The sequence below is a fragment of the Nothobranchius furzeri genome, chromosome 1, assembly GCF_043380555.1.
Source record: "Nothobranchius furzeri strain GRZ-AD chromosome 1, NfurGRZ-RIMD1, whole genome shotgun sequence".
Taxonomy (NCBI): Eukaryota; Metazoa; Chordata; class Actinopteri; order Cyprinodontiformes; family Nothobranchiidae; genus Nothobranchius; species Nothobranchius furzeri.
This window is the reverse complement of record NC_091741.1, coordinates 110702549-110717167: the sequence shown is the minus strand read 5'-3', so window position 1 is coordinate 110717167 and position 14619 is coordinate 110702549. Positions and strand designations below refer to the sequence as shown.

Sequence of the window (14619 nt, the reverse complement as noted above, 5' to 3'; positions counted from 1 at the left end):
TGGAAAAGATGACAAAAGTTAATTTGGGAAAAATGCTAGTTTGTAGGTGATATGCCTTTCTCTAACATGCTCTCTCCTGATACATCAGGACTTCTAACCAATTTTACCTCTGCATCTCCTTTGTTCTTGTACCAGATGAGGCGCAGCTTGGCATTTGTGGCCATGGTGTAGTTGGTGCGTATGTAGCTGTAGAACAAGGCACATTTGACCCGGACAGGCTCACCAGCCAGCACATGGTACTCTTTCAGGTCCACCGACCAGTCAATGCATCCGTCCACTGAAAGAGGAAAAAGACAAATCTGAAGGTTTTATCAAGCGCTTGCACAGTGGTACAACTTTAGGCTCAAATATAAACTGATGAACCCTCAAAAACACTTGCATGACTACAGGAAAAAACGATATGAAAGTAGTGTACGGAAAAGTAACGGACAGAAGATAAACAGAAAAAGCATGTAAGAAGGAGATGTAACAGGCAGATTTTTTATCTGCTTTGTTGGTGATGTTGTTCTTCACTGCAGAGGCAATAATAGATTAAAAAGATCGACTTGTATACATTTTTTGTTTGGCTGAAGGGCTGCCAGTAAAGCAAGGAGCTAAAAGAATTATATGGAACAACACAATATTTCTGTATAGCATTTGTGTCTGAGGGAAGAAGAGAACGACAACAAAAGATCACAATGCAGCTTGAATGTGGAACAGGAAGATACACGGAAGTAATTGAAGAGAAATCAGAGAGGGGAGGGACTACATAATTGTGTAGAAAATGGGGAAGGGTGGGGGTGGGGGGGGTGGGGGGGGGGACCAAATAAAACAAGAAAAAAGATAAAAGAAGAAAGTTTGCTGTGGCAACTGTGGGTGAGACCAGGTCAACCAGAACGAACAGAAAACAAGTTGTACATGAGAGACAAGAAGCAGCTGCTGAGATCTAAAGGTCAATACCGAAAACGACAAGCAGCGTCCCCAAATGGACTTCTCTCCTGCTCCTCACCTGGTTCACCCTTTCCCTCTCCTTCAGGCACTCTTTTCTTTCTTTAAATTTCTCTTATCTTTCCATCCGTCTCCTTTTCCCCTGATGGTCAGTGAGTCAGACAAATGTAACTGCTTCAACGATCGCCCTCGGGCTCCTGCCACAAGGCTCTTCCATAAAATCACACACTCTGGTCTACCAAAGCCAAATCTGAGAATCTATCACCCTAAAATACCTCCTGAGAGTCCAATCTTCATTCTTCAATACAAATTCACTTTTTGTCGAAAACACGTTGATAACAATGTCTTTATTCTACATTAGGACCATGCTACGTGACCCACTGAAGCCGTGTTTCTCAAAGTCCACTGTCCACACATTTTAGACGTTTCCTTTCCCCAGTTAGGTGGTTGAATTACCTCTTCATACATGCTGTTACAATTGGTAGAAATCTATGACTCACCTATTGATTGAAATCAGATGTGCTGTAAGTTGTGATTCAGTCTGATCTGTGAGACTAGTTTGGTATGTGATACCTGTGTGATCGTTAGGTGTGTTTCCACTATCGGAACTTGAGGGTAATCTTGCCAGAACCTTACAGCATGTCTCCATTTCAGCTCGCTGACTGAAAGGACCATTTCCAGAAACCAACGAAGCACCGGAAAAGGGGTAGTTACTCGTAAGGCCCAGAGGAGGAGCTGGGCAGAACCTGTGGTTAACTCGTGCTGACTGGTTATCAGATGTCAACCAATACAAGCTGGATTTGTGAAGCTGGAACAGTTGCTGGTGAAGCAGAAGAGAAGGAAAAGAAAAATAGCAGTGTTTATGCTGACATCTTAGCAAAGATGTCCCGAAAGAGCTGAATTTGTATGAAGACACAACAGTTGAGAACTGAGTCATCGTATCTTCTGGTCAATTTTCCATTTCCCAGAAATGTCTGTGAACTCCTTTAAGGGAAACACAACTAGTATTCAAGTTCTCAGTAAAGCTTCCAACTCTGAGTCCTCTTTGTTTAATAATGCATCTACGCCGAAATATTGGCGACCAGAAAGGGACACGGACCCTCCGTCTTCTGTTTCACCCTGAGATGCTCTCCCACATGCTCTATACATCAACAGCAGGGTTGCACACTGATCACACACACAATTCACCACTCTCTGGATCTTGAGCTGTCATGTCTCTCTCAGATCACATGAAGACTTTAAAAGATGGCGTCATAGTCTAGCACATGGGAGCAGCATGGTCAGTCCTGCTTCAGATTCTTTTCTATATGAGAATGTTTTGATTTGATACCACAGCACTCAAACCAGACCCTTTCTACAATGTTACTGGAACAATAAAACAACCACAACCTCACAAAAGAGGTTTTGTGTATCCTTACAACGAGATGAAGGGGGTCTCTGCCATTGGGGACAGGATAAAACTAAACTACAAAAAATAACCAAATAATACTCAGAATCTGTTTGATTTAATTGTATTTAATGTTGTTCTTATCAACACAGCAACATTTTAATGTAAGGCTTAGTCCGGATCAAGCTGATTTTAGACCGTGCTCAGGGCACAGCAACCATTTTTACATTTTCACCAAATGAGTTCCCTCTGAATATTTGCCTATCATTGATGGCGTTCATCCAAGGACAACCTTTTAAGAGTTGTGTTAAAAGTTTGTGAGACATGTTACCAACTTCAACAGTCATAAACAAAGTACTGAGCAGCAATCATTGAATATATTTCAGAGTGTGGGTTGGGGGTGAGTTTTTAAACATGACTACACCAAAGTTAAGAAAACAATGACAGATATTGGTGAATTCCAAATTTCATACAAACAAAAACATTTCTAAACATCTCTCTAAATATGATAACAAGGCATTTGTGTCCAGACAGGAAAAGGTTGGTTTTGGTAAAACCTAAATTCTGTTTCACAAGAGCTACTAGTCTCAAATTAGAGTTTGCTGGCATGTATTTACTGGATCCAGTCTGTTAACATGTGCCTCAGCTGTGCTTTCCTAGAGACTACATTTGATTTTGGTTGTGGCGCATCATCATTACCACCTCCTAAAGTAAGTGAAAGTATATTTTATCACTCTGTAAAATGCCAGGTGTAATTTGTGATGGGTTAGGTTGCTGCAGAAGATTTAAAGGCTTCATCTGCACCAGTTTATGGGTCTAATTTACAACCACACACTTAATTGGTAACATTTATAGATTTTGCAGTGTGCGTTGATTCAAATGGTGACAGGAGAGATTTAACATTGTGGCACACGTGCAAACAGATTTATAGTTGCACATATTCACCCTCCCAATTTATTGTTCATACACGTTTTACACACACAATACACATGCACGCACACACATACACATGCATACATGGCTGCACACATGCTCACACATACACACCAGCCTTAGAAGGAGCAATCTAAACAAAACCAGAGTGCCAGTTTCAAATATGTGTTTATGATTCACACACACACACACACACACACACACACACACACACACACACACACACACACACACACACACACACACACACACACACACACACACACACACACACACACACACACACACACACACACACAAGCCCGCCTGCACGCACACGGGATAAATCCAGAACACCATATTAATAGAAAATTGCATTAGTTTGGTCTACTGGACCAATGTCACTTGTTTTGGACCATCCTTAACAGGTCACACGCACATGGACACACATTTATAAACACAAACTCAACCCTAGCTGCATGTCACAGCTACAAAACATTCCTAATAATTTTATCTTTGCCTTTTTACACCCGTACGTGTGTGTGTGTGCGTGCGTGCTGACATATGAAGTGTGTGAATGAGGTGTTAGCATGAGCAGATAATTCATCCCCGTCAGCTCTATCTGAATATGAATGTTTCCTAATGGCAGAATGTAAATAACCCTGGATAAATTGCAAAGACAGGAAAAGTTCTTGAAGTTTAGGTTAAGCAGCTTTAACAGAGACATGCATCCAAACCCAAGGCAATACTTTTTAAATGTTTTGTTAGGAGGTTTGTTTATTTTTGCCAATAAATAAATAAATAAATAATAAACAAAACACACACACAACATATATACCAATTAGTGTGCTATGGTTACATTGTGATTTCTTAGTAAATATTCTATTTAGTGAGAGATACACTTTATTGTCTTTATCCTAGTGAATCTATAATTAATTCAACTGGTAAACTAGTAGTAGCACATTCCATATCAAAGAAAGTTAAATGTTATTATCAGGAGAGGGAGAATGTTTAAGTCAAGTGTGCCCAACCATGGTCCTCAAGATCCCCTATCCAGCTTGTTTTATATGTCACCCTGCTGATTCACTGACTGAATCAACTGTTCAACAGCTCCGCAGGCTCCGCAAAACACTGTTAATCACCACTGATTCAAATCAGGTGTGCTGAAACAGGGAAACTTCTAAAACATGCTGGATAAGGGGATCTCGAGGACCAGGGCTGGGCACACCTGGTTGAAGTGGTTAAAAGCAGTGTTCAAGCCGGTGGCCCCCACCATGAGGCTACCGCAGCTCAGCAGAACACCACTGTAGCTGTTTCTGGGGAGCTGAAATAGCAGAAAATAATACAGTTAAAGAGCAGATTGTAGAAGAAAGTAGTCGAGTGTGGAAAGTGGTCAGTATGTCCTCCAGCAGTCTAAGCCTATAGCAGCATAACTACAGAGATAACTCTGGATAACCTAGCCTTTTAGATGGAGGCATGTTGGAGGCAAGGCAAGGGAGAGCCATCTTTACCAACTGTATTCTCCACCTCCCTCTACGCCACCACTTGTCCAGATCTAGGCTAACATCAGATTTTAACCATGGGCCCTATCAAATAAAATGTTTTAACCCTATTCTTAAAAGTAGACAAGGTGTCTGCCTCACGGACTAAAGCTGGGAGTTGGTTCCACAGGAGAGGAGCATGATAGCTAAAAAATCTGCCTCCCATCCTCGTCGTTGTCGTCTTCCTCGGCTTATCTGTGTCTGGGTCGCAGGGGCGGCATCCCAACTAGGGAGCTCCAGAACGTCCTCTCCCCGTCCTTCTTCTCCACCAGCTCCTCCGGCAGGACCCCAAGTCGTTCCCGGACCAGATTGGAGATGTAACCTCTCCAACGTGTCCTGGGTCGACCCGGGGGCCTCCTGCCTGCAGGACGTGCCCGAAACACCTCCCGGGGAGGCGCCCAGGAGGCATCCTGACCAGATGCCCAAACCACCTCAACTGGCTCCTTTCAATCCGGAGGAGCAGCGGTTCTACTCCGAGTCCCTCCCGAATGTCCGAGCCCCTCACCCTATCTCTAAGGCTGAGCCCGGCCACCCTACGGAGGAAACTTATTTTGGCCGCTTGTATCCACGATCTCGTTCTTTCGGTTATTACCCAAAGCTCATGACCAAAGGTGAGGATTGGGACATAGATCGACCGGTAAATCGAGAGCCTGGCTTTCTGGCTCAGCTCCCTCTTCACCACGACAGATCGGCTCAGCGTCCGCATCACTGCAGACACTGAACCAATCCACTTGTCGATCTCCAGATCCCTCCTACCCTCACTCGTGAACAAGACCCCGAGATACTTAAACTCCTCCACTTGAGGTAGGACCTCTCTCCCGACCCGGAGTTGGCAAGCCACCCTTTTCCGGTTGAGAACCATGGTCTCAGATTTGGAGGTGCTGATCCTCATCCCAGCCACTTCACACTCGGCCGCCAGACCTACCCAGCAAGAGCTGAAGGTCAGACCTGGATAAAGCTAGGAGACTCCCATCCAATTTTTAGATATTCTGGGAACCACCAGTAAACCTGCAGTCTAAGAGCAAAGTGCTCTTTGAAGAACACATGGAACAATCAGGTCACTGACGTATAATGGAGCATGATGATTAAGAGCTTTATATGTAAGGAGGATCTTACAATCTTAGCAATATTCTGAAGGTGGAAGACGGAAATCCTTCAAACCTGTTTAACGAGGGATTTGAATGACATGTCCTGGTCTAAGATAACACCAAGGTTCCTTACTTTGTTCTCTGAGACTAATTTAATGCAGTTCAGGTCAGGTGATTGACTAAGCAGTTTTCTTTTCTGAATTTTGGGTCCAAAGATAAGAATTTCAGTTTTGTCTTCATTTAAAAGAAGAAAGTTTAGAGTCATCCAATTTTTTATGTCTTCAAGACAAGCCTGTAATCTACCTAACCGATTAGGTTCATCAGGGTTAATGGATAAATATAACAGTATCGTCAGCATAGCAGAGGAAGTTTATCCCATGCTGTCTAATGATTTTACCAATTGGGAGCATATATATAGTAAAAAGTATTGATCCAAGCACTGAACCCTGTGGTACTCCACAAGTAACCCTGGAGTATGAAGAAGATTTGTCATGTACATTTACAAAATGAAATCTGTCAGACAGATAGGATTTAAACCAGCCTAGCGCTGTTCCTTTGATCCCTACAACATGTTCAAGTCTTTCTAAAAGAACATTGTGATCATCTGTGTCAAAGGCAGCACTGAGATCTAACAAGACTAGAACAGACACAAGATTCTTATCTGAGGCCATGAGAATATCATTTGTAACTCTCACTAATGCAGTTTCAGTGCTGTGATACTCTCTAAAACCAGACTGAAATTCCTCAAACAGAGCATTAGTGTTTAAATGCTCACATACTTGGATGGCCACTATTTTCTCCAGGACTTTGGATAAAAATGGAAGGTTAGATATTGGTCTATAATTCATTGGGCCATCTGGATCCAGAGAATGTTTCTCAAATAGAGGTTTGATTACAGCAACCTTAAAATCCTGTGATACGTATCCATTTACCAAGGATAGATTGATTATATCTGTGGGGGCAGTAACCAAAGAAAATGCATCTTTGAATTCTTTGGTTGGGATTGGATCTAAATTACAAGTTGAAGGTTTAGATGAAGCTAAGATTTTTGATAACTCTGAAAGCTCAACTGGATCAAAACAGTTCAAACACAGATGAGGTTCAACAGTTTAAGTTTATTTGCAATAGCCGACCTCCCTTTTCTGTAAAGATGCCAATCCAGCCAGACTCAATCATGTGGTGAGAACCACGCAAGACTATTCTGTTGGTGGAGCTCACAGTTCTGTGACAGGAGGTTATGGAGGCTGCCAATGAACGATAGCATTCTAAGTATGCAAACCTGGTAGAGAGATGAGGAAGCTGCCTGATGAGCCACCCCTGTTGAAGTGGGATGCATGGGCTTTGCTGGGTCCTCAGCGATTTGCCTGCTCTGTGACATGGTATGCACAGAAGCAAGGTAATCAATGAACTGTCAGAAGGGGTTGAGAAGGGCAGCATTTGGCTGTGGTTGGGGAGAAAAATAGGAGTTGGGGGTCAAAAAAACAACTAGTTTATCAGTAGGGGGTGGCTGGAAGAAATTCCAGGCATGGCTCTGCCACCAGGAGATGTACTAGGGTTAAAGGAGCTAAACTTCCATGACTGATGTTCCCCAGACAATGACCGGCTTATACCCAGAGATGTGGTTAGAGGAACACACCTGTGCACCTCATCAAAAAATGTTTGGCATTAATTTTTTTTTTAATTTCTTTTAACCAAACTGACCTACCCAACATGATCATTCTCATACAAATGGACAGCCATCTTTACCTATTTTCAGCTATAACTAAAGTGGAGCCAAAATGTTCCATGTTTAATGCTGCCATGTTTATCAACCAGAGTCTGGTGATGTTTTACAAGCATCTAACTACTAACAACTAAACTTTTAAGGAAACATTTGAACATACTGCAGCAAAGTATTTTACTGTTTTTAGACTTGAAAATGTCCCATTTGTTTCAGTGGAGGAGGCAGGGGCTATAAGCTCATACTGCAGCCAGCCACTAGAGGGCAGAAGTGGAAAGAGCACTAAAATTTCTATTTAAGTACAAGTACCAATAGTTTGACAATTTTTCACTCCAGTACAAGTAAAAGTACTTGCCTAAATTTTTACTCAAGTAAAAATAAAAAGTATCGTAAATAAAATGTTCTCATAGTAAAAGTCACTTGGTTACATTTTGTCAGCGTAAGGATGGCTACATCTAAGTAGTGACAAATCACAATGCCAGTTCACAATTTGTTCATGTGCATGCACACACACACACACACACACACACACACACACACACACACACACACACACACACACACACACACACACACACACACACACACACACACACACACACACACACACACACACACACACACACACACACCGAGTCTGGCTACTGAACCGAGCAGAATTCTGATGACGTATCACCGGTGCACAAAGGTGCATGTTCCAGCCCACAGGAGAGGAGGTAATCAGCGAGTGGATCACAGGGACTGAACTGATGTTTTTTAGCAAAACTGCGGTAAAAATGGCTGTTTGACCTCATTATCAAAAGTGTACACCGCCCCATGGTTTAGACGCGGCGCTCATGCAGGTGTCTCTTTCTGTTCTGACGCTGCAACATGCAATATTTTTTATTTATTAAGCCTACACTTTATTTTTACTTAGTAATGGATCTGATTTAAATTGTGGCGAATTAAAATTCTTTAAAAAAAACATACTCAAGCAAAAGTAAAAGTACAGATTTTATAAACAACTTAAAAAGTATAAATAAAAGCTACTCAATTACAGTAACGGGAGTAAATGTAATTCATTACTTTCCACTTCTGCTAGAGGGAGTTTGCTTCACCTTTCATAAAGCATTACAACCTGAATTGTTTTAAAACGAGTTTGTGGCGGTGATACAAAATGTAAATAAATGAACTTAATGTAGTTCTTGAAAATTGCTTGTTTGTATGAAATCTCGTTATTTAAAAGTGATTTTAGTTCAATGTTTTGTGTTAATTTATCTTTCATTTTTATTTTATGACATGTAGTTGATTTTTCATTCTGTGATAGGTGCTAAATAAATACACTTTGTTTACTTATATTAGTCTGGTGAGGTGTTTTTTCATTAGGCTATTTTTTTAAATGTCGAGAAAATAAATGAAAATGTTGTTTTCAATCATCTATGTGCATTTGTAAAAAAAATGATCCTGTATGACCCAGAAAATGACGGATCTATTGCTTCCAAAACAATCATCATTTTGTCAAATATAAAATAGCTTTCAAGCAAAACAACATTTTTTAATGACTGCACATGGAAATGGTTGCTAAATACCGAGAGGGAAAAATAGTAAACAGAGATGTGTTATTTAGGGGGAGGAGGAGTGTGTGTGTGTGTGTGTGTGTGTGTGGTTCAGCAGTTTTAGTCCAGGCCTGTCACTCAAACATAAAGCCCTTCAGAGCCTCACGTCTGTCTGCACGCCTCCCACAATTCCCTGCAATACCACTACATCTGCTCCCATAATAATAGCTTGACCTGAACCAGCCCACACACACACACACACACACACACACACACACACACACACACACACACACACACACACACACACACACACACACACACACACACACACACACACACACACACACACACAGTTCACTGCTGCAGGACAATCTAAAGTCAGGGTGACGGGGGAGGAAAGAGGGAGAGACAGTTCCCACCATTTGAGCTGATGCTCAATTTCAGCACACAGTCAGTCTGATAGCTGCTCCTTTTCTCTGTACACATTTTACCAGAACAGGCTTTAGCCTTGATAGCAGGTGTGTGTTTCTGTGTGTGTTTCTGTGTGTGTGTGTGTGTGCTTGTGTGTGTGTGTGTGTGTGTGTGTGTGTGAGAGAGAGAGAGAGAGAGAGAGAGAGAGAGAGAGAGAGAGAGAGAGAGAGAGAGAGAGAGAGAGAGAGAGAGAGAGAGAGAGAGAGAGAGAGAGAGAGAGAGAGATTCAGAAGAGTCCAGAGGTGGAGTGTTTTGGGCAATTTTTTTAACAAAACTTCAAAATAAGTTGTGCTCATGCAAATGCTACTGGAGATACACACACACACACACACACAGACACACAGACACACACACACACACACACACACACACACACACACACACACACACACAAAAGCTATCTATTTTGTGAACTGTATGAATATGGTAATGCACGTGTGGGTTATGGCCTCCATTCATTGCAGTGAAGTTACATCGGCATCTATCAGCTAACATGGCTCATAGCACTATGACAAACACACACACACGCACGCACGCGCACATGCACACACACACACATACACACAAACACGCACGCACACACACACACAAACACACACACAGAGCTACACAGAGCTACATAAATGAAGTTGACCACAGTCTGCCCTGGGTCTAATGCTACCAAACAGACAGAAAAATATTCACTCTCGCATTACCAAACACACACACACACATGTGCGTGCGCACGCACGCACACACACACACACACACACACACACACACACACACACACACACACACACACCGCTAGCTTTGCTTCTCAAGTAAAACAGAAGCTTTCAATTAGAGAACAAAACTAATAAAACGAGAAAACCAAATCCATGACCCCTCTCTGTGATCTGAACCACCCATCAGGAAGAAGAATGTTTTCCAAAGGTGTGTGAGGCTGCCCATAGATTTAAAAATGTGAACACATTTCTGATTATTTTTTTTCCCTCTCTGTGAGATTAATGATGATCCGTCGACACTAGCTCTATGCAGCAGGCTGGCTGATGGTGACGGAGAAGCGCCCATTTTTTAAACAGTCTGTCAAAAGCCATGGAAAAGGGAAGCATGTGACTGGTCAGCATGCTGCTTTCTTCTAATCTTTCATCAATACCGTCGTTCCCCCAAAAAATAAGTAAAGATATATGGCAGGGATGGAGCAGCTCAAACATCTCACAGAAGAATTCCAACAATATGAACGCTTGTTTCTACATAAGTGACAGAGCACAAAGTCACTTTAACAGTTTTATAACCTTAAAAAATGTTGCATCTGTGTGGGAAGGCAAAACTATCCAGTGCAAACTGCAGCTGGTACAACATTTGAGATGTTGATGCTTTCTCTATGCTATGAGGTCACTCTGTTTACAGTTGTGGTCAGAAGTTTACACACACTTGTAAAAAATATAATATAATGGCTCTACTGAGTGTCCCGTTATTTCTAAAACTCAGATTTTTCTCTGATAGAGTGATTGGAACAGATACTTCTTTGTCACAAAAAACATTCATGAAGTTTGGTTCTTTGATGTCTTTATTATGGGTTAACAGAGAAAAGTGATCACATTTGCTGGGTCACAAATATACATACAGCAACATGATCTAGCAATTTTGGTGACTTAGAAACGTGTCAGTGAACTGAGCTTCATAGCATGGCCTCTTAACTTCTTGTGAGTGACTATGAGTGACTACAGCTGGTGACTTCTCTTAGGCCAGGTAAATAGGGCTCATTGGATACAAACGCCCACAAACACTACAATGGGAAAGTCAAAGGAGTTCAGCATGGATCTGAAAAAGCGAATTATTGACTTGAACAAGTCAGGAAAGTCACTTGGGGCCATTTCAAAGCAGCTGCAGGTCCCAAGAGCATCAGTGCAAACAATTGTTTGTAAGTATAAGGTGCATGGCGCTGTTTCATCACTGCCAAGATCAGGAAGAAAACGCAAGCTATCACCTGCTGCTGAGATAAAATTGGTCAGGAGGGTAAAGAGTGAACCAAGAATCACCAAAAAGCAGATCTGCCAAGAATTAGAAGCTGCTGGAACACAGGTGTCATTGTCCACAGTCAAACCTGTTTTGCATCTCCATGGACTGAGAGGCTGCCGTGCAAGAAGGAAGCCCTTGCTCCAAAAGCGGCACCTCAAGGCTCGACTGAAGTTTGCTGCTGATCACATGGACAAAGATAAGACCTTCTGGAGGAAAGTTCTGTGGTCAGACGAAACGAAAATCGAGCTTTTTGGCCACAATGCCCAGCAACATGTTTGGAGGAGAAAAGGTGAGGCCTTTAACCCCAAGAACACCATGCCTACAGTCAAGCATGGTGGTGGGAATATTATGCTGTGGGGCTGTTTTGCTGCCAATGGAACTGGTGCTTCACAGAGAGTAAATGGGATAATGAAGAAGGAGGATTACCTTCACATTCTTCAACATAACCTCAAATCATCAGCACGAAGGTTGGGTCTTGGGCGCAGTTGGGTGTTCCAACAGGACAATGACCCCAAACACACATCAAAAGTGGTAAAGGAAAGGCTAAATCAGGCTAGAATAAGGGTTTTAGAATGGCCTTCCCAAAGTCCTGACTTAAACCCTATTGAAAACATGTGGACAGTGCTGAAGAAACAAGTCCATGTCAGAAAGCCATCAAATTTAACTGAACTTCACCAATTCTGTCAAGAGGAGCGGTCAAAGATTCAACCAGAAGCTTGCCAGAAGCTTGTGGATGGCTACCAAAGCGCCTAATTGAAGTGAAAATGGCTAAGGGACATGTAACAAATATTAGCACTGCTGTATGTATATTTGTGACCCAGCAAATGTGATCACTTTTCTCTGTTAACCCATAATAAAGACATTAATGAACCGAACTTCATGAATGTTTTTTGTGACAAAGAAGTATCTGTTCCAATCACTCTATCAGAGAAAAATCAGAGTTTTAGAAATAACGGGGCACTCAGTAGAGCCATTATATTATATTTTTTACAAGTGTATGTAAACTTCTGACCACAACTGTATGTTTATTGTTTATTTATTTAGCAGACGCTTTTATCCAAAGTGACTTACAATTTATAACCTACAGGGCGTGTTGTGATCTCTACTGGCTCACTCTAATGGCTGCTAGTGTTTGATACCGAGGTGATTATTGCACACCCTATAGGTTATGCAGAGTGCTACACTTCGTTTAAATAACTAAAAACCTGCCTAGACTCTCCAGTCATCATTTTTGGTAAACTGTTAAACTTTGTTACGTCTGTGGAAAAGCTTTTGTTATGGAGCTTCTGTGGACTTCTCTTCTCTGGAACCAAACGGTCAGAGCGCCCTGGAACACAGCGTGCTATCTCAAAGAGGAAGGAAAATGTGATTTGATTGGTCATGGTAGAGCACCAATTCCAGCTGAGTTATAGTCCTGCCACAGGCCTCCTGACACTGTAAAAATTCACGCTTAACAAAAAAGGGTCACTGTAGTATTTGTGTGGTGTGAAACATCCTTAAGTTTGATTGCTTGTTAATCAGGTCATGAAACAGTGGACCCATGAGCGAACGGACAAATGAATCGACAATGACGGAGGGGAAGGAGGAAGAACGTGCTGTAAGAGGAAATGTAGAAAATGAGGGAGTCTCTTTTTTATGAAGTACTTAACGAAAAGTAATGAGTCCCATTTCCCTGAGGAGCAGAACACATTGGCCTTCCTATTAGCCATAATAGCTCTTGTAGAGGTGTATATGGATAAATGAAAGGCTAGAAAAAAGAAGGCAACGTGGGAAGAGGGTGAAACAAAGGAAGCACCTGTGGATGAATGCAAAAGGACAGCCAATATGGAGGTAGCTAATGATTTTGTATCAAGTTCCTCTAGATGAATAATCATAGTGTGTATAGAGGTTGGGGGGCATGGGGTGTGTAAAAACACTGCTTGGAGCATTTGCAACATTAATAAGTCACTGTCAAGTTAAATGTGGTGCCTTGGTATAATTACACTAATGAAAGAGATTATGGTGGGAGTGAATGATGATCCGTCTGATATTAGAGGTTATGCTGGGGTCTCACAAAATGGCAACCGTATCCACCTCTTGTTTTCAAAACCCTACGGGGAAAGTTACACACCGTCTATCACCGTGTCTGCCCTTCAAATGCTTCGCCCGAGAAGGAAAACACCTCTTTTCTTCTTCTGCATGTAAACCTACCTGTCCTCCAGCTGATTATGTTGTAGATTAGAACGCAAGAAGAGAAAGAAACATGTCTCATCTTTTATCATATTCTATGTCTTGTTCACCGAGAAAGTTTTAAAAAGGGATCACTCTGGGTTGCAGATGCGTGCTGTACATGTTTGTTCCTTACTTCCCATCACCTGCATTAGCCGGGAATAGGAACGTAAGAAAAAAGCCAATCTCTTCTACGTCACAGGGAAAATTAGCAGTCAAGGTTTAGCCCACCTTCAATTTTAATTTCAATTTATTCATTTATGAAGCATCTTCTACCACCTTAGCGGAGGCCCAAGGGGCTGAACAGGACATAAAAATCTACGGAACTAGGATTGGGACAATATTACATTTAGCTTGTACCAACCTTTGTAATCTGTAACATGTTTTGTAACTGTAACTTTCATTTTGCAGCTTGTAATTCTCGTTTTGTAACACGTAACATTTGGTACGTAGCATGAAACTTTCATTTTGTAACTTGCAGAAAACAATCAACGCATAAGTTTCAAATCACAACTCTCAAAACACACATCCCAGTCTACAGTTACAAAACTCAAGTCTACAAGAACAAAACATTTTGTCCCATTTCTAGCTTCCTTCCCAAAGCACCAATGACAGGCTTTGTCTGACCAGCCAATCACGAGTCTTGGATTCCTGTCCAAGACAATTCTTGTGGGAAGGAAGCTAGAATTGGGACAAAATGTTTTGTACTTGTAGACTTGAGTTTTGTACCTGAAGAATGAGATGTGTATTTTGAAAGTTGTGATTTGAAACATGTACATTGATTTCTTTCTGCAAGTTACTAATTAAAGTTTCATGTTACGTA

The 14619-nt window shown here is 41.7% G+C and overlaps 1 protein-coding gene across 2 annotated transcripts in view; it reads right to left on the bottom strand.

Moving 5' to 3' along the window:
- il1rapl2 (interleukin 1 receptor accessory protein-like 2) overlaps positions 1 to 14619 on the bottom strand; it is a 713182-nt gene that overhangs the window by 296669 nt on the left and 401894 nt on the right. For both annotated transcript variants that reach the window (XM_070553197.1, XM_070553198.1), the window contains exon 3: positions 108 to 277. In XM_070553197.1, coding sequence (XP_070409298.1) covers positions 108 to 277 — 170 coding nt within the window. The remainder of the gene's footprint in view (positions 1 to 107; positions 278 to 14619) is intronic.